We start from the raw sequence: 24,105 nt of genomic DNA, 5'->3' as shown, positions 1-24,105 counted from the left end.
GTGTTACTCCAATATAAAATAGTAACGTCAACTTTATTCAGTGTGCATATGTTACAAGTCAGTAAATTAATTAAAGTATTTATTAATTGATTGATCCTAGGAGCGAATAAGCGGTCTAAGATGCTTTTCCCGATCTTTTAAATGTCATTGGGAGCTCATTTCCTTTCTTTCACTGGTGTTCTTTATTTTGACGACTACGTATCCTCGAAGATTTCAATGATCGTTGAAGATGATTAGTCGCGTAGCCTCGCCGATCAGAACTCAGCACAATGCCGTTTGGGACGCATCTCGAGTGAAATAAATTAGTGACAGACGTTAAAAGGTTACGCAATGTATGAGTACTCGTCCGCGCTATTCGCCGTACGCTCGATATACTGTTTATCTATCAGAGTTTCAATGCACTTCTTGATCATTCCGATAGAAGGTGCGAAAGTAACCTTCGATTGACTCAGCACCTGAAACAATAGACGTACATTAAACACCGCTATTGTGTGACTTGTATTGAACTCTCGAACGTGCCAAGTCACCTCCTGTATGAGTTGATTATGTCTCAATAGTTTGCGACTCTTCATGATGCGAACTATAGCTGCTTGTAAGAACATCTTTCTGTCTTCGTCCACGCTACGGTGTGTGGCCTCCGCATCCTGCGGCGCATCTCGCTGCAACACGCCCGTTATGCGAAACTTGGTTCTCTTGTTGGAGTAACTAAAATTGAGCGTGAGGATGGTATCCTCCTCCACTTCGCCGTCGTTGGACTTGTTGAGAATCTTACAATCCACAAGGCTGGCGGCATGCTTCACTAACTGGTCGTGCGATAAACGTAACGAAGCGGCCGCTTCCTTGCACGGTATCGTGTCGCAATGCTCAAAGAGCAACAGCAACGCCATTTGATACGTTTGTACGGTGACCAAATACGGTTTCTTCAAGTAATTGAACTTGAGTTCGCCCTGACTCAGGTGGTGCAGCCACGTAAGCTTTCGACCACTAAATTGCATGTGATAGAACGCCTCGAAAGCCTGGATGGACTTTTCCAGTTGCTGCGGAACGTGGAATGGGCCGGGCGACGGTGGTAGACCGAGCGGCCACGCGCCAGCTTGCAATACTTTAACCGCGAAACCGGTACCCACGTGATTCTCACCGTCGCCCTCCCGCAACGTCGCCGTGAACTTGGCGTTGAGATCCGCCGAGACGGACATGTCCGTGAACATACGATGAAGCTTGTTCGTGAACTCGTAACCGCACGCCCGTTTCAGATCGTCGATCATCATTTCCTCGGCATCCATCGATTGCGACTGCTGATGTATCAATCGCTTCGCCAACATACGCGAATAGAATTTTTGGAACACGTCCTTGTCGTCCACGTACTTGAACACGGTTATGGAGCGCCTCAACTTGTCCTCGATTTCGCTTTCGGAGGCAGCTCTGGGGGACTTTTTCAGTAGAGTGTCGCAATATTTCGCCAGCTAAGTGAAAAAATACATATTGTATCGTAACTTATCGATAGAAATCGTAGCCCAAGTTAAAAATATCATCGCTTCTGAACAGTTTACCAATTCTGGCGCTCGGACAGGCTGCTTCGGAGCGGGCCTGTAATTTACGATGGCGGAGCAAGCTTTATCGAGAGCACCCACAAAAGTTTGATCTGAATTGAACACTTCCTTAATCATTTCAGAATATTTAGAATGTACATTTAACATATTCTCCACGAATTGCATGTATACCTGAAATTAGAACGTTATGTTTTTCTATAAGATTGAACAAATCTTATAAGTTATATTCATAACGTTTTCACGCATTCCGTTATATTCTCACATTTTCTCCTTGCAAAGGTCCGATTGCCTGCAATCCTTGCAGCGTAATGTGACGAGTGAGATGTTGCACAAGCGGATCTAAACCTCCTGGTAACGACCTCAATAATGGATAAAGAAGAGCCAAATCTCGTCGGCTTTCATTTTTTATCATCATCTCCGCCTCCGAATGAAGCAAATCCACATGTGCAGCTACCATCTTATCCTCGCAACACGCTCTGACCTGCAACGAAACATTGCCGTTATATACGACCGTCGAGTCTCCGAGTTATTTCTAAAACACGCACGAAAAACGAAAGCGCACTTTTGCTACAGAACTCTTGTGAAGGAACTTGTAAGCGCGTGCCTCCTCTTGAGCGAGTCTCCATGTAACTTTCTCTATATAACGCGTAACGTCCGACTGTTGCAGCAACGATGACGCTTCTGCTGTGTAAAATTCTCCACTAGCCTCTAGAAAAGGCTCTTCAAAAATTTCTTGATACAACTGTAAAATAAGATTCACGTCAGTATATAATTCTAAAAAGAGAGAGAGAGAGAGAGAGAGAGAGAGAGAGAGAGAGAGAGAGAGAGAGAGATCTCTCTTTTCCTATAAAACAAAAACACGTAATGTAACTGATTACGTTTAATTTTCCCTTCATCTTGTGCTCTTCTACCCGAACAAAACTTTCTATAACACCACAAATAACGTCGGTCGGTGCAAGCACGTTCGACGCTCTATCGGCGTCGATACACGCGAGCAGAAGGGAGACGAGTTTTTCCTTGAGCGGTATTATCATCTTTTTCTTCCAAATGTCCAAACCGAGTTCGCCAATCTCCATCTGCTCCTGGCACTCTTCCTCCCTCGTGTGCAAACTCGTGCCATAGATGAGTTCTGCCTCGGAGAGCTTTTGCTTCTTGATGTGTTGTTGATTGAGGTATAAGTACAAGCTATGCAAATAGTAAATGCCCTGCGAGTACTCTGTCCATGCACGATAATACGCCGGGAGCAAATCCCACTTGTCATCCCACGACGTGACCTGTACCAGCAAGTGGTCTACATGGTTGACCAAAAACCTCTTTGTCTCGTCGTACAAACGGTCTGCCAGCGGCTCGGGATACGCAACGCACAAGGAATAAACGTCGCTGCAATCGTAATACACACTTATTACACACTTTCCTACATAGAGACGAGAGAAGTAAGATATACGTCTTAAATCTCGTACCTAAATCTGTCGTTCCATATAGCACGCGGGATATTTGCCAGCGTTATCACCCCCTTGATAGTCTCTTGTAGGACGTGCCACGTTTGATTAAAATCCACTCTCTTGGGTTTTAGTGACATCCTTCCCTCCACAAACTACTGGTAACTTGATCACAACGACGACAGGTCACTGTACACTACAAACCTGTAAAACAGCAAAGTCACTCATGTGGCTTATTTACATACGAGATCTATACCATTATTTATACAGGGACGCGTTCGTTCTCAAGCGCAGTTAGAGAGGCTCGACTTGTGCGAGCGGACTAAGGACGTTCCGATAAAAGATAAAAGATAAAAGCAAACGCCAACCGCGGCGGGAACACATCCCGAGAGTGTCGGGTCCTTCGGCGTGACCAGAGACTGAGTTTACACGGCTTTGTTCGTGTGTTTTGTACATCGTCGGTTTAAAAATAACGTAAAAGTGAAATACACTACACGTATGTAGCACGCGTACGCCGCACACACGCACGCATCTCTCACGGCCGTTCTAAATCTCCCCTGTCCCGCGTCGTTCGTCGTTTCCCCGTAACTTTTGCGCGCGGCAAGGTGACAGTGGTGACACTCCCCGCAGTCCCCCGCGAAGAATCTTTTACACTCCAAACAGTCCGAACGACCTCGGCGTTGTCGGAGTCGCGCGCGTAAACATCCAGCCGTTTGGAAATCAAAACCTCGAATCTCGAATCTCGAATCTAATCTAATGGCGCGCGTGGTCACCGTCACCGCCGCTTGCCCACTGGGGCGTACGAGCGTGTACTCGGTAACTCGGTTTCGCGACTTTCGCGTTGCGAAATATCGATTCGAACAAAGAGACAACGGTTTCTTCCTCGGGGACACGCTCGTCGGGACGTGGTGGACTCGAGGGGGGGGGGTCCGCGGTCAGGTCAGGTCGCGCGTGGGACTACACGCGGATGCCCGTCATTGAAGAGGGGGGGGGGGGGGGAGATAGGACACCACACGGCACACAGCTGACTGGCTCGGCCAAGCCAGGCCAGAACCCAGATGGACCGCGTGCCGCGGTTCGTCCTAACCAAAGATCTCCGGGCGCGGGAAGACTCGGGGGCTCGCGCACACAGGGGTCCCTTCCCTCGACGACGGGGTGACGAGACGTACCGGGCCGTTTATTTTTGGGGCGGGGACGCGAGTCACTCGCTGCCGCGGCGGGACGATGCATGGCACTCGCGGCGAGTACAAGAAGCACACGCGAGCGAGCGCATTTTCCGTAGCCCCCTGCCCCCTGCCCCCGTCGCCTCCGCGCCGTCACACGACATCTGCCGCTCCCCTCACCCGCGCCCGCTATGCTCCTTTTCCCTTCCGTCTTCCGTCAGCACGCGCGCTCGTGTCACCGACGTTCGTCGTCGGACCTCGCAGTGCTCTCTCAGCTGCTCTCAGCTCTCTTTCTCTCTCTCTCCCGTGCCCGCTCGCGCGTTGAATCCTCAAATAATATCGCGCTGTGGCCATGCTCATGTTTGCTTCGCGCGCGACGCGCTGTTCTCATTCGCCATTCGCCCGCGGCCTGATTAGCCGTCACATGTATTTGGAGAATTTGTGGTATTTGGACATGTATACATACATAAACATACATAAGTATGTACGCACCCGTACATACGTCTGACGGCCGGCTGACCGGGCTGACGCCGCTGACGTCGCGTCGTGCCATTGACAGTGCGATACGTAGATCATGTACGTTCGAGCTTTTCATTTCGATATTAAAAAAAATAATTTACACCGAAAGATATGGATAAAAAGTACGTTAAACTGAAAAATGGATATAATACTTTAGATAAAAGATAAAAAGATGAAAAGTAATTCAGTTCCCCCTCTTATTCTCTCATTTACTACTCGCACGTACGTCCACGCTTCTATATTGCCTACAGCTCGTGGTCGTGGTCGTGACTGTCGTGAGGTCGTGACTCGCATTTCGACGCGTTCCCGTCCCGTCCAACTGTCTGCGGTTGACATTTTCTACTGTAACCTGTCAGATATTCGTATGAGAAAATGGTGAGTGTTTATCTGTTAAAAGGTATTTTTCGTACTCCCGTCGCATTGTCCCGCGACGGGATTTCTCTTAACGAGCTCGCGAAGGTTAATCCGTGCGTGGAGGTTACTTTGCTGTCAATCGTCTTGATGACACAGCATACAGCATACAGTCGTCGCGGAGTCGCGGGATGATCCTCACGTACGATACACATCTGAACATGTTTTCTCCTTCTTCCGTAGAGCATCCTCGCGTACAACGGCGGCGCCGTGATAGCGATGAAGGGGAAGAGGTGCGTGGCCATAGCAGCCGATCGCAGATTCGGTATACAGGCGCAGACGATAACGTGCGATTTCCAGAAGATCTACGAGATGGGACCGCACCTGTACGTTAGCCTGCCCGGCCTCGCCACCGACACCCAGACCGTAATGGAGAGACTGCGCTTCCGCCTGAACCTGTACGAGCTCAAGGAGAACCGGAAGATTCACCCGAAAACGTTCACCGCCATGATCTCGAATCTCCTGTACGAGAGGAGATTCGGGCCGTACTTCGTGGAGCCTATAGTCGCCGGACTGGATCCGGTCACGTTTGAACCTTTCATCTGCAACATGGACCTGATAGGCTCCAGGAACATGGCCGAGGACTTTGTGGTAGGTGGAACGTGTACGGAGCAGCTTTACGGCATGTGCGAGTCGCTTTACGAGCCGAATCTGGGACCTGAGGAGCTATTCGAGACCGTCAGTCAAGCTTTAGTCAATGCGTTCGATCGGGACGCGATATCTGGATGGGGTGCGGTTGTTCATGTTATGTAAGTATCGTGTCATCAATGTGGCGTGCAACAACACGCTACGTACGACTTGTCGTATTACGCGCAAGTCGCGTTACGTAAATGTGTATGCGCTTTGGTTTCAGAGAGAAGGACAAGGTCACGAAGAGGACTGTCAAAACGCGAATGGACTAAACCCTTCACCTTTTACCATCAATATGTGCGACAACTTTATTTCTATTCCATACGTATTGTTTGTAACTAAGTCTAAGAAATGTAAACGAAAACTTATAAATAGGTCTTAATTTATTAAACCTCCTGATACTCTATTTTTAATGTCTTAAAATTTAATATCTTAAAAATTATTCTTTACTGTGCTTGTTTATATGTCGCTTCTATAAAATCTTCATCTTATCTTCCTTGATTAAAGTTTTTTTTAATTAATCTGAAAATTCCCAAACCAGATAAAAGTATATTCATTATTTATATTTTACATTTTTATAATTTTATTTCGTTAGCGATTATAGAGAAATGAGCACGTGCGAAGCGACGACATCGCCATCTGATACTACTGAAGTTCGGAAGCAAAAAATGGAGAATGTGAATGAATGATGTGTGCTGTGTAACTGCAAACATATTACTATCGGGGCGAGATAAATCTATCGCTGCAATGACCATGAATACATTATGCGCTGCATTTCGCAAGATCGCGGTGGGCAGAATAAGTATGTACCCCGACAACTGAGATTTATGTAATTAAACGTGAAACAGTTAATCATAACCTAACACTGTTATCTGCTTTATAAAAATGAACAGAAATATATCCATCACTTAGACACATATTACAAAAAGAACGTACTGTCCATATAAATTATTACATTGTATTATAAATGTGTTGGCGTACAAGAAATATTTTATAAATGATTTACGTTTTCCTCTTGTATAATTCAGGTACCGCTGCCACTGCAAGATATTCGACGCAGCGATCAAACCGCGATGCGAATATAGGTTCCCGTTTAACGTCTGACACGTGCGGCATGCAATGTGGTACGGGGACGATACACAGCATTAAGTTTATCCCGGGAACACTTAACATAGACATTAGAATGCCTGCGAATGGAAGTTTAATAAGAAATATTATTGAATCACCTGCTATTAAGATTCCTCCATTGCGAGAGCCTGTGAAGCGTTTGCCCATTCAGTATGATTCTCCTGTACCAGAAAAATCTGTGGATCTACCTACGAGTGGAAGAATCATTGATAAACAGGCGGAAAACATGTTAAGGATCAGGCATAAGAAAATGAAGAAACACAAACGAAAGAAGCTGCGTAAGAAGATGAAATTTGTATGGGCAAAGATAAGGCTCAAGAGGGCCCATAAAAGGGAGAGATTGTTTCAGGCTGAGCTACGTGCCAAAGTCAAGGAAGCTCAAGCGTTTGACCCTAAGGAGTACGTCAACGAGAAACTAAATATCTTGAACAAGGAGCGACTACCAAGAATGTTCAGAGGCGAGATTCTGCCGCCTGAGATGATTAAGCAATTTGTGAACGAGAAAAAAGCAAGAAAGGATGCTAAACGTAACAAACCTCGTTTGACTCTATAACTTATGTATGAGTCGTGGTAATAAAATTTTATTGGAATAGTACGTATGTCCTTTTTATATTCCGAACGTGAAAAGAGAAGAACCTGAAAAGTGGGATAATCAAGAGAAACAGACGTAAATGAGCACGAGATGTATTTTCTTATAAAAAAATAAGTCACTTATATAGTCATTCATTCATCAAAACTCTCATATATAACGATCATTATAAGGCATTTGTTTAGTATGCAGAGAGATGAACGTTTACCTTCATTCATTATTATGATTTTAGATTGCACATGATAATAACAGATGGCACTTGATCTACTGTGCTTTGTAATAAATACATGCTTGAAAATTTGTTATCTAGTTCTATAAAATATATTAGCTGTCGACACGCAAAATATCTTTATGAATTTATAAAATAGTTCCTATATATAGGACGCTCTCTACACGTTCGTATTTGTCTTAGGCTCCTATTAACGCTATCGTTACACGTAGCACACATTACAGTACAGTTTAATACTATGATTTATACATATAATAAATAGCACCACCTTTTTATTAGCGCGTACCTCGTTTAAGTCATTAAGAGATACGTGGTCTTTCGTATTTTACATCCTCGCGAGTACACGCGGGAGGATTATAATTAAAATTTTCCGTATTCTTTGTTACCTTGCTCAAATAATATCTCGTGTGTGATTGAGGATATGAGAACGTTAATGTCTGCTAATAGCACGTAGTTAATCATTTTCATGCTTTGTGAACAAATACATGTATGCTGAAAAATAATATAACATTTTATAAATAACAATAATGTAATATTACAATAACATTTTCTCTTTAATAGTAAAAACTGGTTTTGTTAATTTTAGAATTATAAAGTGTACACATATTTTTGTCTTATCGTTATATCTCATCGTTTGTCTAAAAATATTTCATCTTATTTTCTACGATATATATTTGTCACAAAGCAAACGTCAAAGTTAGAGTACTTGCCCATTTTATTGTAAAAGTAGATAACGTTCTTAGTCGCTAACAATTAAGCAAAATACCTTCCTCTCTCTCTCTCTCTCTCTCTCTCTCTCTCTCTCTCTCTCTCTCTCCTAATTAAAGTAGATTCTTTTAAAGTAAGCGACATTGCAAAAGTTATATGATTAAAAATGGTCCTCTTTTTCACGGTAATATCTGGCCCTTTTTAATTTCTAGAACCTTTGGCTTGTTACTTATTCTGCCGGTCGTCAGATTGTTGGTTCTACCGGAGAAATAATCCTCGATTTCTTGTAACGTTCTATCTTTAGTTTCCGGAAGGCATATGTAGAAATATATCGTGCCGAACATGGATATACAGCCGTAGAGAATGAACGTGCCGTGTCGGGTGAGCGCGCTGGCCAGGAAGGGATAAGTTTTAACGACCATGAAGACAAAGGTGTGCGCGCACATGGTGGTCAGGCCACCGATAATACCGCGTACTTGCACGGGGTAGACCTCGCCTATCATCACCCATGGGATCACCAGAAAGCCGAGAGTGCAAGTGATGGTGTACGAGAATATGCACACGACCGGGATCCACGTGGCGACGAGCGGGAGGTTGTTCGCGACCCAATAATTTTTCAACCACATGTACCCGCCTAGTCCCAACATGGAGAGCCCGCACCCGACGGAGGACACCATCGTGAGCGGTCTCCTGCCGCATCTTCGGCACAGGACACATGCGACGATCGTGGAGGTGAGCCTGACTATTCCCAATATCACCGCCGCTAAGTACTTGTTCATACTCGCTCCTGAGTCCTTGAAGATCTCTACGGCGTAGAAAGTTATGACGTTGGTGCCCGACCATTGGTATATCAAGAAGTACAGAAATAGCAGAGTGAACGGCTTGAGCGCGTTGGGTTTCAGCAGAGCGCACACGATCTCCCGGAATCCGGTAAGTCGCTTGATGTTGTTCTTGTTGGAGAATTCCACCAAGGTTTCCATCTCCCGGTTCACGTTGTAAGTACTGCCGCGGAACTTCCGCAGCGCCTGTTTCGCCTGGTCCGGTTGGTTGCGCGATATAAGGTAGGACGGGGTCTCCGGAAAGAAGAACATTAGCAGCAGGGCGGTGAGCGGCAAGATACCGCTGATGGCGGCGCAGACGTTCCACGCGAGCAGGCTTCCGAGGGCGTATTCTATCAGCACCCCGGTGCTGACACCGACGCTCGAGACGGCGGTCAGCATCCCCCGTAGATGCGGCTGCGTCACCTCGCTCGTGTAGACGCGGGCTGGCGCGCCCACCATGCCCGACCCCAAACCAACGAAGAATCGACCGGCGTATATCATGTGTATGTCGGTCGCGAATGTGATCAGCAGCCATCCGAGGAGCGCCGGCACCTCCGTGATGATGAGCGACCGCTTCCTGCCGAACATGTCCATCATGTACCCGGAAACCAGGCAGCCGATCGGCGTACCGATGGAGGACATGCTAGCTGTGAGGGGAAAAAGAATGAGAATTTATATATTTTTTTATGCCTAAGAATCCTGATGGAGATATTTTATTGAAATGTATTTGAAATTCTTTCTCAGTTTTACCCCATTTCACTATTATTCCATCAATATTTTAGTAAAAAGTCAGTTTTCAGTTAAATTCTGTAAATTTGATATTTAATATTAAAAAAAAAATTATTATTACTTTTTAACAGTATAATTTAACCCTAGAATACACAGCATGGGTCTCCCAGACCCAAATAAAATTTTACTAGCAATTTTCTATTTTCGAAGTTTGAACTTCACAACTTGACAAAATAAAACTCTTTTTAGTATTAAAACCTATTCAGGTATATTCCTACATCACAGAGAGAGCGAGAAAAAAGTCCAAAAATATTAATCTGTAATATTTTAATAGGCTGCAGCTGTAATAAAATTACAGCCTACCAAAATTATCATAAATCTCCCAGATCTATGGTGTTTTCGGGATGCTCTGGAAGTTGTGTTCTAGAAGACTTAACTTTCCTTATATTTCACAATATTACATTTCATAAAGAAAATTATGATTCATTTTGGAATATATTCAGTAATGTTTCAATAACTTTCAATTCACTTTTCATCGATTTCATAATACTTTCAGCAAAATATTTCTATCGGGGAATAAATCTAAAAGAAAGAAAATATATTTTGGAAGAGCTGTAGATTTTAGATCCTCCTCTCGACGACCTACCGATCCACGATTCCTCCGTCGATCCTTCCTTGATGGGAATGATGCTGTCTGGCTCCTGGAGTTGTGGCAGGGCGATAGCGGAGAAGCCGAACGCCATGCCCGTGTTGATGGTACCGAGCTGGGCGACTAGGGCGGCCACGACTTGTCTGACGGCGCTACCCCTGGGCGTCCGGGGGTCCTCAGGATCGCCGTTCGCGGCGGAGCCGTTCGCCGCCAGACTCGCTCTCTCGTCATTGAGCAGCGCGGACGGCTGGATTTTCGGGAGCAGCGCCGAGTCCACCAGCGAGGTCTTCTCCGGATCTTGCACGCCGTTATTTTTCCTATAAGATAAACGATTGTTAATGACGACGGGAAACGCATGCTAATAGCTGCAAGCTGCTATTGTACATTATCTAAACGATTGAATATTGCACATACGCGCGCGGAAAGTTAACGACGGAGTTACGAGCCAGACTTTTGCATTCACGATATCCATTATCGCCCGCACTCGGTTATTTATAACGAGGTGAGGAACAATCTTAAAGCACAAGGTTACATTTATGCAAATCACGTGGCGATTAAAAGAAAGGTTCGATTATGCAAGCGTTGTTTTTCTTTTGTTAAAATAACAGCAGAGCTATATCGAGTGACAATTAAACGCGATGACGTTCTACTACCGTACGTGTTAGGGACACGGTTGATGGTCGGTGCAAATCATATGTGTCTACGCGCGAGCTACTCACGTGTCGAACCGATGGAGATGGAGATCGGCTCGAGGAGTCGAGGCTCGAGCGGACAGTACGCAAGATTTTTCAGCGTTTGTCATTCGTCGAAATCGTTTTGAAAGTACGCAAGTTCGCGGTGAATTTTTCTTTCTTGATGGACGAGTATCGCGCGAGCGAGCGATATAAACTGTAAACACTGGCTTGTTACTATTTATCGGTTTGGCGGGAAGATAATAATTATTTTCGTTCGAGCCGCAGATAACGCGGCAGATGTCAAATGCTGTCAAGTATAATGTGCGAGAAAACTTTCCACGCTAATCAGCAGATAAAGAGAGATCATTTCATTGGCCGATAATGAGCAGTCGAAATAACGAGCCCGAACACCTGTGCGTAAAAAGCTCGTCGTGCCGTCGCCGGTTGCAACTTTGGCTCGGATTTGACGGTACTAAAATTAAATTCGACCTAAATGTTGATTCGCATTCAGTTTAGGGACGTTGTCACACCAGTATCTCCGAAGCATAATGATCGTTTTAATAATTTTGAGTCGGTTTAATTGAGAATTATAAAATCACTCAAACATTGGCACAAACGTTTATATGTTTGTAACGTAAATGTACAAATATTAATTAACGTAATGTATATAATACTAGAAAAATCATGTGAATAAAATAGATAGATAGGTCAGATAAAATAGAAAAAATATTAGTATATAAGACACTCGAGTTGCTGATATACCCGACAAATTCCTAACAAAAAAGAAAAATTTTTACCGCATGCGTGTGCGGAATATGTACGTCTATACGTGGTATTTAAAACATTCTGCATGCGCGTGCTGCACAATAGCGTTACTGTTGAAAGGATATAAAGAGCCTGGCTGCGCGAGGAGCGCGAGAGAAAAATCCTAGCGAGAGGAAGAGCGAGATGGTCAGGTTTCGCAGTTTGCGTGGCTGCACGCCGGGATGACATAATCGCCGCGTATCACGACCTTTAAATGAAAGGGGACTCGTGTCACAGAGGACCGACCGCGTGTACGTGTTGATGATCTTCGACAAGGAAAATTGTTTCTCACAGAGTTTCGCTGATAATTCTCGACTGTACATGAAGAAATGGTAAAAAAAAATTTAAGGCAATAGAGTCATAATCGTGTACGCGGATCGCCGTGAAGGCCTTATGTAAATTCGCGATAAGTTTTTGCCACTTCCGCAATAATTCCGTCCACGCCACGCTCGTGGCTCTATCGGGAAAGAGTCGTTTGCGAAAATGCACGCGTAGCGCGAGAAATTATTTGATAGAAGAGATCAAGCAGTCGGCGAACCGACTGCTTAACGTTCGTCGTGTTGCGTAACCGTGCGTATCGACCTCCGGAGTTTTCCCTCTGGTACTTTTACTCGCACCTGTGTTAACAATTGTCATTGACTTCGCAGAAACTGACGAGTGCCATGCATTAATTTGTCACTTGCATGCAGGCACGCACGTGACGAATTAGTTAATGAAAATTGTAGTTGCGCCTTTATCGCGTTTACGTATTAATAATTTCCTTTTTCGTTCCATACTGAGTTCGAGGCGAACATATTTAATTTATCGGCCCGGTTTCCCGAACACTTAATTATTAACTTATCAAGTTAACGATGCCGTTTGCGCGCGTGCGCGACGTAACGTCGGTCGCGGGTCGGATTATCATAAATAAAAGCTATTTCTGTTTCAAACAATCGCGATCGCTGAAGTTTGCATATTGGATCCAGCGTGTGTGTCCTGGATTTTTGAAATTCAAATCCAGCGGTTGGACGAAAGCCAAACTTGCATACGCGTAACGAGTACACGACCGCGTAACGTTTTCGCCGCACAGTTGCGGCCTTGTGTGTTCGCGGTGTTCATTCACACCAAGTCTCTGATTGGAATTCCCTCGAAACAGCAGTCGCAATCATTGTTTTTACATGCAGTTCTATCTAGATATAAACAATGAAAATGGGCATGGACAAAGAAAAAAATTTTCTTGTAGAATGCATCCGGAAGAGATCTTTGACGAAGCGAATTTTTCAAACTCGGTGTTGAGAAATCTATACAGTAAATCAAACCAATCAAACCTGAGCTAAGATAAGCCTACAAACGCAGATATGAGATACAATGCAGTTATATTCTTTATATGTTCTCCAATCAGAGAAAAACATAATAATGTCTTGTTTATCAAATAAAGTATTTTATACAGTATTTATTTTTTAGGCGAGATATAGGTTTACGTTTTCTTTTATCAGGAGATATAAGGTTCGTCGCAATTAACGAGCTTCTTTAGAAAATCGTCAAGTTTTATGATCTTTCAGCGTCTGCCGAGTTACAGAAGAACGCATAGACGTCAGACTGACATTTCTGTCAACAAAGAACGTTGTTGTCGCCGTTCACGGCAGACAAAGCGGTCTCGGGACGATTCAGCGTGTTGACGGAGCTGTATCTCCTCTTTGTGCGCACCTTGACTTTGCGCACGAAGGCCGTGCGGCGACGACACTTCAAGGGCCTCGCCGTTCGTTCGCGCAACCGAATTAGAACGCAAGAGGGATTTCGCAAGATTTTCCATCGGATGTTGATGGTTTCGTGCGCGCGGCCACCCCGTCGTCGTGTCGACGGAATTTTCCGCGGGATCTTGAAACGTTACTTATCCTGCGGACGCGAACAAAGCGACAACCGAAGATAGCCTTCACCAGCCTTCACTCTTCACTCGTATACACGCCGGAAAACGATTCATGCAGCGCTTCGATTGTTTCGATGACTAACGAATTCCAGAACGAATATTGGCGTTTTCGGTCATCGAGCGACATCTGCTTAATAATATTTTTTATAAGTTTTTTTTAAAGATGTTTGTAGCATTTCTCGAGATTATTTTGCAGCGCGAGATAATAAAGATATTAGAGATAATAAAAATAATATAAAAGGGCTTAGGGCTGGTTATTCCAACCTGTTGGTAAAGTAACTATAATAGTTAAATCATAAGTCTATCTTTGTCTAATTTGGAGGGAAAACAAAGATATAGATATATCTATGATTTAACTATTAGTTTACCAACAGATTGGAACGACCGGCCCTTAGAGTCATATTTTATTTTTATTAATTTTCAATCTTTGAGTCTCTTTATATTTATATTTAAGAGAATAATTATAGAAAAAATTTCAGAAGAGATTCATGCTGTTTCTCAATAGAATGACGTGTGAAGTATTAGTGGGTTAATTAGAAGCAGATATCAGACACGTGGAAAGGGACAAAGAGAAGATGATTATGGAAAACAACGCATGACGTTATTGCTCGTAGAACATTTTAAACATATGTATGATGCGCGAGCTGCGAGAATCGAGCCGCGGCCTGGCGATGTTTTCGGTTTCGGAGTAATCGAGGAAACGAGCAGTTTCACGCGATTTCTCTATCTTGTTGCGGCAGATATCAGACGTTCATAAATGCGTAGGCGAGAGAGAGAAAGAGAGAGAGAGAGAGAGAGAGAGAGAGAGAGAGAGAGAGAGAGAGAGAGATTTAAAACGTTCTTTTAACTCCCGTCAAGTGATACGCGCAAATATTAATTCAGTCCGAAAATCCTGAGAGATTAAGTATTGAGTTATTGACAAGAGATGTCATTTAAACATTTACGGAGATTATTGCGTGAGCCTCAAGGCTTTGGGTAAAGACGAAAACAGCGTGATAATATAAGTGGCGTTCGATCAGCTGGTCCAAGGATCAGCCTAACGATCCATCGCGCGTGGTGGCCATGCCAAGCGGACTCGCGAATTCTGGCACGATACAACGGAATCGCTCGTAAAGATTATTTTCGTGTTTACGCCGATCCGCGTGGAAAATTCAAGTGTAATGCGCATTGCGCACACGCATATATGCAGACATGCGAACTGCATCTCTCAGCGAGCGTTGCATTCGACCGAACGAACGAACGGACATGTCCCTGGTATTAATAGTCTAATTACAACACGCTGCGCTTGAACGAAGGTAAATACGAGCGAGGAGACAGCGACGGTAAATTGTCTCGGAAAGCAGCAGCAACATTGTGACGCGTTGCGAAATATACGGAGTGTTTGCGTTGCTAATAAGCGCACCGACGCCGCGACGCGATGATCACGCGGCTTCACGAGGCACCGATCGTTCGAAGGAGGCTGAAGAGAGAGAGAGAGAGATGTGCTAATGCATATATCAAATATTATATGTACGATCACACGAATAACACGCGGCAGGTTAACGCGAGTGCGACAACTTTTCCGATCGTCGCGAGATTCGAGACAGTGCTTAAAAATCACGCAGACCATTGTCTTAGCCCGTTGATTCGTGTCGCCCAAGTTCAATGTCGCTACACGCATCGTAGCACGGGATTACGTCATCGTCCGGAGATAATTTTAAATCACGGTGAAAACAAAGCGGAGAGAAGATCGTTTGACGTTCGAGAAATTAGCAAGGCGAAAACCTTTGATCTTGACGTCCGGGATCTTCCACCGCGTGCTTCTTTATAGAAACTTCATGTCACTCTTTCGAGACTTATTCTTCTTAAAATAAATCTCCGCATCGACTACAGCGTGGTTTATCCAAGCAATAGCGATACACACTCCGAGTCACGCATCTGCGTGTAACGGCGACGCGGATCTCGTTGTATTATCATTACTGATTTACGCTCATGAGGCTCGCAAGGGGAGGCCGAGTGTTGTTTCGCGCGCGCGCGCGAGAGAGAGAAAGAGAGAGAGAGAGAGAGAGAGAGAGAGAGAGAGAGAGAGAGAGAGAGAGCCGCATTATCATCGCCAAGCTGGAAAACTGATGACAGCGTTGTCATCTTCACCGTCATTGTTCGCGACTCCGCATTTTTCCGCTTCATTTACTGCGATATTACCTCGATTCTGCCGCCGACTAATAAATCCGTTTCTCGCAAGGCCGCGATCGATCATCGTGCGCAAAAAACTCGACGCGAGAACTTTTACGACCGTCTTCTTCCCGGGTGTAAAAATACCGCATCTCGCTCGTCTCCGATGTTGAGCATCGATTTAATATACGTGCCCGATTCTCGCTTCTCGCGAAAGCGGAGCAAAAATGAGACGAGTTCTTTAAGCGATGTCAATAAAGTTGAGATACGCTATGAATAAATACGCGTTAATAATCATCGTGACTAATCTTCGGACTATGATACAGTTAAATAAATTGATGTTAAATTGATATTAAATAAATGAACATATCGAGTGTTGTGTTCGTATATCTTTTATTTTATAGCAATCTCCAGCTTGCGATAACGCACGTTTCAGCCGTGGATTAATAAAGAGTGGGCGGCGTCGTGTCATTAAAAGTCAATTAACATTGGTGTTAATGACGTAGCCCGACTGATGATAGAGATAATATCGTGGATCGTGGTAAATACGTGTAGATCGTCATGACAGCCGGTCATGCATCGCCGCGGTGTTAATCGATACAATATTAATAGATTACGTGCATCAGAAACGTCTATATGCACTAGTGTTATCAGCTATCAACAATATTATCTTTCCGGCCTACTGCGCTTCACGACTGACAACGTTGTCAAGTGCAGTCAAAGAGGCATTTGTCATTCTCGTTCACCGATAAAATTGCGGTGCTAAATATACATATAATATAATTGCTTCGCGGCGCGCGTTGTAAAACGCGTCCACGACGACGCGCGACGTGACTAGGACGGCGACGAGATGACACATCCTTTTTATATTCGATTATAGTCCGCGTGCCATGTTCCACTTTGAGGAGCAGAAGGCGAAACGCGATCCTCATATTAAATAAATTAAAAGCTTAAAATTAGACGTCTGCATTAAAGAGACGCCTCCACGTCTAGAGATATCTTCTTAAAGAGTCCAGCTGATTGTGAGATCCAGTCGATGACATTATAATCTAGTTTTTTTATTTTTCTCATTAGATTATTCCGAGGCTTATTCTACAATCGGCGCGCGAAGCGAATTTTGTAGGAGCTACATTATCTGGTTTTATCATGCTTTGTTTACGACTGATTATACGACAAGCTCCAAAATATCAAAACGTGCGCAGTCTCCAAAAAATACTTAATTATTCGAAATATATTTGACTAATCACACGTTTTACAATTTTCCGAGAGGAGACAGTAGAGACACGCAACGATCTCGGAGCAAAGTCACGAGATTCGATCATCGTAAACAAGAGCTTTCGAGATAGAATCACTTGTTGATCGCGCGTATATACATTTGCGACAACCGTCGACTTTGCCCTCGTTTTCTCATCTCTGCTCAGAACCGCGTTTAATCATGAATTTCGTGAATCTACAGCGATCACGTTCATTTCGAATGCACGCGAGGAACTTGCTGAGTAATGTAAAAATGTGTTATACTTAACTTTCGCACGTCACTTGAAATTAAAGCGAAGAAACCGTACTGAGAACTACCTATAACTTCTAATCTAACGATTGTGACACAACAGGAAACGTAACAACATGTAATAATTAAGTATAACGATGAATGCGATATGTCTATTAAAAAGAAACGCGTCTCTACGTCTTGTCCTGAATATCTGAGGCTTCCGTACTCCGCGGTTTCCCGAGAAACTCCGAGAACGCCACGTGCGTCTGGAAACGTACGATCTGCACGTCGTCAGTATCGAAATAAACGGCTGCTTTTAGCCGCGCGGTCATATGACTACACGTTGCGTTCAGAATTCTGAGATTTCGAGATGAGCGCGAGATGAGACGCTGAAAAGTTGCCGTTTGTATTATGTTTCACTTACTCTGCCATGGCGCACGTTGTCATTGGGTGATCTCTTTCCCGATCAAGTGTGTACGGTAGGAGTATAATGTATAATGTGGTACAGGTGTATATATATATATCACAGTCCGCTGATCACAGTTGTTGTATCACCACGTGTTTACACGGCTCATCGCCCCCTCCCTTCGGGACTCTCCACCCTGCTCGGCCGGTGGTTGTCCGCGAGCCACGGAGCTGCGGTTCTTTTTTTCTTTTTCGAGGATGTCGAGGATCCCCGAGAGCTTTAATCTCAGAGACTGGCCAGGAGGCCGATCGTGCGTCCGATCTCGTAAAAGCCCACGAGGGTCCTCCTCCGCGTGCGATGCATCTGCCTGGTCCCCGCCGTCTTTCCCGCCGCTCTTGCACCCGTGTTGTTCCCGATAGAGACTTGCCCGCCCTCTCAGCTCTCTGTATCTCTTCTCCACCCCGATTCGCGACTCCCGGTGAATGCCGCGTGCGTCGAGAGCGGAGTCGAGCGGCTCGCGCGAAAGCCCACTGTCTACGTTGCGGCTCGCGCGAAGCGAATGTACTGACGGCAACGAGTCCCGAAAGCTTTATATGCGAGGCGGTCGCCGCTTGTGGACTTGTGGAAGAGAAAGAGAGAGAGAGAGAGAGAGAGAGACCAACCGGGAGGGCTTGCGAGAGCGTGACAAGGCGCATGCGGTCGGAGATAGGAGAAACAAACAAATTTCGTTTAACGAAAAAAGATTGAGGTCGTGACACATTTAATAGAAAAAAAGGGAAAATGATTAGCCCAGGCCAGCCGATTAGTTAAGAGCGAAGGCAGAATCGATCCACGTCGTTGAATTTTTTTTTCGTAATTTATCGCCGCGAGGAGAAATTTTTTTCTCTCATTATTGTTGACGATAAGGATGTCTTGATGGAAGGAACAGTAATATACTGATTACATGTAAAAAAATTAAACGTGATTACACTGTTAACGTCGTTAAATTATATACTCACATTCCTGTAGGTCATCTCTGCTCCTACTCAATATGTCGTTAATTTAACAATGGAGTTAAAATAATAAATTTCGACACACATGGTAGTTAAAAATAACAAAATGTTATTTAGTAACTCAGGATATTGGTTTAAATTTTATCCTTTAATATTTAACAGTGTAGGTAAGTAAAATAAAATAAATGTGTATAAAGGAAAATTTGTAAAATGCAGGAAATTAAAATATCGTAAAAGCTCGTTAATATCGTAAACATTTCTCGCTAACAACGACAATCATCGTGCGACTGAAAAAGCAAAAAGCGCTTCTGATACGATTAACACGTGATTATGTGGCGATAATGGCTTACCTGCCGATAACGTAAAATAGGTTCCGATAAATTGTTTGCTGTGGCAAAACTGTCGAACTTTTTTCGCCACCGCACCCATTCATACTCGTCAATTTTGTAACGTTTCAAAAAAGCTTATAAGCTTAGTTATTTACGTGGACGTAATCTATTATAGACATCGATAAGAGCCTCGGCCACGAGACGCACGGTCACATCTCTTTATCTGAGAAAAATAGTGCCGTATCTTGCTTGCCGAGCAATATGCTCGACATGAACGTGTCACGATTGTTATTCGTGAAACGTTTTCTTTGCGTTTACGTAAATCGTGATAAATCCAGTCTCGTGGATTTAGAAAGCGTTTAACGCGACGAGGAGCACACGTAAGGGAGCACACAAGGGCGAAAAAGAAAATACCTACGTATGCTGACGTGATTCTCGCGCGATACCTCCGGTACTTAAAAAATTCTTTGAGATAAATAAACAAAGAGATAAAGAAAAGAGAGAAAAAGAAAGAAGAGAAAAGATATACGTGACTAAATGACGGCTAAAGAAAAAATCTATGAGATGCGTTAGTTTACGTGTCGCATTTACGTGTCCATCGCGGATTTCTTACGAAATCCATTACGCACCATCGTGGGCCGGTGGGCGATCTTACGAAAGATCTATTCGATCACAGTAAATAAAAAAACTGCATTAGAAGCAGTGGAGATCGCGTACAGAAATAGTTTCAGCGAGTAAAAGTCGTTTCAATAAAGAAAATTGAGTCGCACATAGAAATTTATTTTATGACGATCTCTCTGTAAAAATGTGCGAACTCGAGCGCGGAGTAACGATTTAACGTAAGCATTTATAAGTGTGCGATAAGGTCGAATGGGAGATAATTATAACGCGACGGACGATCTCTCGTCGGAATCGCGAAGATGATTTAATGTTTACTCGATACTCAGCTTTGACGTGTCGCTCTCGATATTCCGCACGATAAGAGCAGGCCGCGCGCGCTATCATCTTGAAATTTAATTAACCAATAAAGAAAATGAAATAAGAAGTAAAAAATCAAGATGGCCATACGATGCGTGCGAACTGACGAGACGTTTAAATAAATATAAAAAATTCTATTTAGATAAACATAATATAATCTGTCCTGTATAATTAAATCGAATCTTTTATTCCTTTACGCATTTTCAGGGATTTTTTCTATATATGTGCATATAATATACGTATATTGTACTTACAATTAATATAATTTAATATAATGAAATATAATTGTATTTGTAATTGTATTTAATGTTATTCAAATTAAGCCATCGAGGAACCCACTGAGCGTGAAAATTATTTGAGAAGAACACTTTTATTTTCTCTGGAGAGCGAACCACGTTCTCTTCGGTACTATCAGCCAATATCGTTGCAGTCGACGGTCATTATCGCAATTCGAGCATAACGAGTCGCGCGCCTACGGTAAATGAAATCTGGCAGATAACCTCGGCCTGCAAACGCACTCGGTCACGCGGATTTATTCAAACAGTGTACGTGTCGTGAATGTATTTGTGTGACGGTCGATTAGGAAGTGCAAGCAGTGTAAGATCCTCTTGACGGAACTACAGATGACGCACAGAAAAGCGCCATTGTTTATATTATACGCAGCCTTTACACGTACGTTTAAATACGTTTAAAAATTAGCGTTTAAAAAATCGAGTAATCTTTTCTTATCCTACCACGAAGAACCGAGCGATCTAAACGTCTTGTAATCTGTCTTTTAAATTCTCTGCTTTACAAAGCGGATTTTGCTCATTATTGTTCTGAGTAATATTTTGTGATAGTGCTATTATTATATTACAATCATATTCTTTAAGAGCAAATTCGCGGTACAGATAGCGTCGTAACTAGTAGTCTATAAACGACTGTAAAGTTTCATGTAATAAGAGTCTATCATAAGATAAAACGACTGGTTCAAAGAAAAACGAAGAAAGGCTGTTAAATTAGGACGTGTTTTAGAAAACAATCCATATATCACGAATTTCGTAGAAAATATATTCGGAATATATCGTTAGCCAGAAGCCAGAATGTATGAAGACAGGTCACGAGTCACGAGCTGCAAACGTGGGATTATACAGGCAGATTGTACGGCACATTTAACAGCACTTATCGAAGAGGCGTAGCGCTCTTATCTTATCCGAATCAAAGGCACATTGGAAATTACGAGTGTCGATGCATATACGCGCGCGTCGTTTCCGTTTTCAGATAGATGACGATATTTGGACAACACGACGAGACGACAACGATAACGAGGAGCGACGCTGATAACGGCGGCGACGAAAAAACGCGGCGTTTGAGCCTGATCTACTCACTTGGGTAGCAGCGGCGACGATACGTCTGACGCGCTGTTGCTGCTGCTGCTGATGATGAACGTCTCGTAATTCCTGTTCCTGGACATGCCGGCAAAGAGACTGAACACGTATGTGGCCAGTTGTGGCCGATGAAATTGTTCTCAGTAGTTTATCGTGGTCACGAGTTTACCGCTATCAATCCGGGCAGTCATGTGCTCCTTCGCGTACGTCTTGTTTTCTTTAATTCCGCTTATTTTCACGCCGACTGCGACGCGACGTTCATGTTCGTTGCACTCAGTCTGGGATCTGAGCAGATCTGAGCATGAAGCAGACCGCGTGTCGCGCGTTTTGCGGACAGATCGGTATCACTGTCTCTGACGATTTTCTATTCGTTCGTGATCTCTCAGAAATTGGGAAACTCCTGATTCCTATAGCGTCAGCGATGATGACAACCGTTTTACTTATCATTACTGAGATTTTTGTCATAAAACTTGCAATTTTTTAATTAAATTTAACTAACTTAGCCTAAGATCAAGTCAAACTATATACCTTATTAAAATAAATCCGCTTCTTTCAGTTGTGAGAAAAATCCGTAAGAAATATCCGAGATGTCACGGGAAAAAATTGGAGAACATTTAAACATTCTAAACACGTTTCTGAAAATCTTCTTCGTAAAGGACACTTATACAGAGCACTTATTTATTTACTTTTATGTACAGTTGACAATGCACGCATGATTGAAGCAGATAAACGCGTTACAGTGTGTGTGTGTGTGTGTGTGTGTGTGTGTGTGTGTGTGTGTGTGTGAGAGAGAGAGAGAGAGAGAGAGAGAGAGAGAGAGAGAGAGAGAGAGTAAATAGAAAATAGAAAGATACAAATGATTTATTGATGTTTATTTGCTTGCAAGCGCTCGCCGGCAGTCATTGTAACATGCGCCCGCCCTCTTATCGGCGGCACAAGTGATTACAGACCGCATGTGACCGTCGGCGATAGATTGAGACATATTACGCAAGTCACAAATCACATGCGGTTCACTTGGCGAATACGGTGAACTAAAGTTTCGTAACGACGAAACGCGCCAGTCGCTTCAATCTGATTTTCGAAAACGTCTCGTCTACGCAAAAGAACAAACTCAAATTCTATTTTCGCTCTCTGGCTTATGTTTTTATCTCCCATAATTCTAGCACACTCATAAATTTAAGTACACAAAATTCCCCTAATGTGTCGTTTGCAGGTCGCAATTTGCTCGCAGATAATTTAAAATAACCTTGTACAAAGAAGAAAAATTGTCAGAAAACTGATTAGATAAACTGAAAAAAATGTTAATGAGTGACTTGAAAAAAACTTACAGGGTTAAAACAATTTTCAAAGATACATGTACTATGCTTCGTCACGTTTTGTTATGTAAAGAATTGTATGTTAAAAAAAAATTGCATAGAAAAAAAATCATTGTACCAAATATGAGCAACATTTTAGATCGCAAACTGTGATATTTCTCGTCTACTTTATCCGCTAATGAATCGAGGTGAATGATTCTCAGTCAACGATGAATCACCCACTAATTAGCTGTAACTCTTTCGCAAGATCGTCTACGAGAGAATACGCGACTAGTCGATTCTGTGAATTTTGCTGCAAATATTCCATCTATTTATCTCATTTCCTATTAATGCATGGCTTATGTAACGTTTAAGTATAATATCTCCGTGTCGATGTAAAATAATCGGTATTCAGAAATGGGATGTATCAAGTTCGCGAATGTGGAAATACACTTCCACATCCGCGAGAAGGCAATTCCAGAACGTATGACCTTCCCGAGCGATTCGACGTCTTTGAGAAGAATCGGCTTCAAGGAATTAAGGGAGCCAAGAGGAAGAGCACAGTAGACGATGCCAGAACAAATCTTTCCGAGCGACTTGACAGCTTCGAGAAGAATCGATTCCAAGGAGCCAAGAAGAGGCGGCAGTCACTTTAGAGCGACGCCGATTGGTATCGCGAGTCGACGAGTAATTATTCAATTGAGACGCTTAAATTGCTACGATTGTCGCGTGCTATGAGTTAACTCGAGTTGGTGCCCGCGATATACGTATCTCGATACCAATCGCATTTCGCCATTCGCCTTTCCCGACCCTTAAGCTCTCGGAAATTATGTTGTTGTTACAATAAAATATAACAGTAAAAATAACTTTGTATATATTGTTGCATCCGCGCGCTGATGCGCTGAGCTCGAGCGAGACGCCCGGTATAAGAGAAAGTCGCGAAGCGTCCCTAGCAACGAGCCGGATTGATCAAACCATGGTGGAAGGTGGAAGGATACATACAGGTGTGCTCATACTCGAGACGAATTTCGTACGGTTCTGCGCAAATGCCAGATGCAGCCATTTTTTTAAATAAATAAGACACTATAATGACATATAACACCGAATTCAACTGTCGCGAAAAGATGGAGGTATCTGGCATCAATTTCTCAT

General features: G+C 43.5%; 4 protein-coding genes across 12 annotated transcripts; 2 read left to right on the top strand and 2 right to left on the bottom strand.

Annotated features, from left to right (window-relative positions):
* Window positions 1–14: 14 nt before the first annotated feature.
* Window positions 15–4,760, bottom strand: LOC112456480 (cullin-2). Of its 6 annotated transcripts, none has more exons than XM_025019058.1 (8): window positions 4,333–4,760; window positions 3,011–3,193; window positions 2,429–2,930; window positions 2,113–2,292; window positions 1,813–2,031; window positions 1,551–1,721; window positions 528–1,463; window positions 15–455 (listed from the first exon to the last, which is right to left on the bottom strand). In XM_025019058.1, exons 2-8 carry the CDS (start codon window positions 3,127–3,129, stop codon window positions 324–326), a joined length of 2,259 nt encoding a protein of 752 aa, XP_024874826.1. In that variant the 5' UTR covers window positions 3,130–3,193; window positions 4,333–4,760; the 3' UTR covers window positions 15–323. The 6 variants fall into 6 exon arrangements, with proteins under 6 accessions (XP_024874826.1, XP_024874824.1, XP_024874825.1 ...); XM_025019056.1 differs by lacking the exon at window positions 4,333–4,760 and adding an exon at window positions 4,159–4,314; XM_025019057.1 differs by lacking the exon at window positions 4,333–4,760 and adding an exon at window positions 3,358–3,952.
* A 162-nt stretch (window positions 4,761–4,922) lies between these two features.
* On the top strand, window positions 4,923–6,118 carry LOC112456486 (proteasome subunit beta type-3). Its single transcript, XM_025019073.1, has 3 exons — window positions 4,923–5,046; window positions 5,266–5,831; window positions 5,936–6,118. The coding sequence occupies exons 1-3, from the start codon at window positions 5,044–5,046 to the stop codon at window positions 5,982–5,984; spliced, it is 618 nt and encodes a 205-aa protein (XP_024874841.1). The 5' UTR covers window positions 4,923–5,043; the 3' UTR covers window positions 5,985–6,118.
* An 88-nt stretch (window positions 6,119–6,206) lies between these two features.
* Window positions 6,207–7,435, top strand: LOC112456484. Its single transcript, XM_025019071.1, has 2 exons — window positions 6,207–6,514; window positions 6,741–7,435. The coding sequence occupies exons 1-2, from the start codon at window positions 6,394–6,396 to the stop codon at window positions 7,391–7,393; spliced, it is 774 nt and encodes a 257-aa protein (XP_024874839.1). The 5' UTR covers window positions 6,207–6,393; the 3' UTR covers window positions 7,394–7,435.
* Window positions 7,436–7,508: 73 nt separating this feature from the next.
* On the bottom strand, window positions 7,509–21,945 carry LOC112456483 (facilitated trehalose transporter Tret1-like). 4 transcript variants are annotated; one of them, XM_025019066.1, is made up of 3 exons: window positions 21,659–21,945; window positions 10,563–10,882; window positions 7,509–9,834 (listed from the first exon to the last, which is right to left on the bottom strand). In XM_025019066.1, the coding sequence occupies exons 1-3, from the start codon at window positions 21,742–21,744 to the stop codon at window positions 8,546–8,548; spliced, it is 1,695 nt and encodes a 564-aa protein (XP_024874834.1). In that variant the 5' UTR covers window positions 21,745–21,945; the 3' UTR covers window positions 7,509–8,545. The 4 variants fall into 4 exon arrangements, with proteins under 4 accessions (XP_024874834.1, XP_024874836.1, XP_024874837.1 ...); XM_025019068.1 differs by lacking the exon at window positions 21,659–21,945 and adding an exon at window positions 19,335–19,432; XM_025019069.1 differs by lacking the exon at window positions 21,659–21,945 and adding an exon at window positions 18,011–18,564.
* Window positions 21,946–24,105: the final 2,160 nt, after the last annotated feature.

This window comes from Temnothorax curvispinosus, unplaced genomic scaffold (assembly GCF_003070985.1).
Source record: "Temnothorax curvispinosus isolate PA1 unplaced genomic scaffold, ASM307098v1 QBEX01006881.1, whole genome shotgun sequence".
In the NCBI taxonomy this organism is placed as follows: Eukaryota; Metazoa; Arthropoda; class Insecta; order Hymenoptera; family Formicidae; genus Temnothorax; species Temnothorax curvispinosus.
This window is presented reverse-complemented; position numbering and strand designations above follow the sequence as displayed.

Excerpts from the sequence above, each read along its gene's own strand:
- LOC112456480 (XM_025019058.1), bottom strand. The coding sequence starts at position 3,129 with ATGTCACTAAAACCCAAGAGAGTGGATTTTAATCAAACGTGGCACGTC. Across the intron at positions 2,931-3,010 it reads ATATGGAACGACAGATTTAG|CGACGTTTATTCCTTGTGCG; the intron begins GTACGAGATTTA and ends TTACGATTGCAG. Across the intron at positions 1,464-1,550 it reads CTGTCCGAGCGCCAGAATTG|CTGGCGAAATATTGCGACAC; the intron begins GTAAACTGTTCA and ends TTTTTCACTTAG.
- LOC112456486 (XM_025019073.1), top strand. Across the intron at positions 5,832-5,935 it reads GGTGCGGTTGTTCATGTTAT|AGAGAAGGACAAGGTCACGA; the intron begins GTAAGTATCGTG and ends CTTTGGTTTCAG.
- LOC112456484 (XM_025019071.1), top strand. The coding sequence starts at position 6,394 with ATGAATGATGTGTGCTGTGTAACTGCAAACATATTACTATCGGGGCGA. Across the intron at positions 6,515-6,740 it reads GATCGCGGTGGGCAGAATAA|GTACCGCTGCCACTGCAAGA; the intron begins GTATGTACCCCG and ends TGTATAATTCAG.
- LOC112456483 (XM_025019066.1), bottom strand. The coding sequence starts at position 21,744 with ATGTCCAGGAACAGGAATTACGAGACGTTCATCATCAGCAGCAGCAGC. Across the intron at positions 10,883-21,658 it reads TCGTCGCCGCTGCTACCCAA|GAAAAATAACGGCGTGCAAG; the intron begins GTGAGTAGATCA and ends TTTATCTTATAG. Across the intron at positions 9,835-10,562 it reads GACGGAGGAATCGTGGATCG|CTAGCATGTCCTCCATCGGT; the intron begins GTAGGTCGTCGA and ends TTCCCCTCACAG.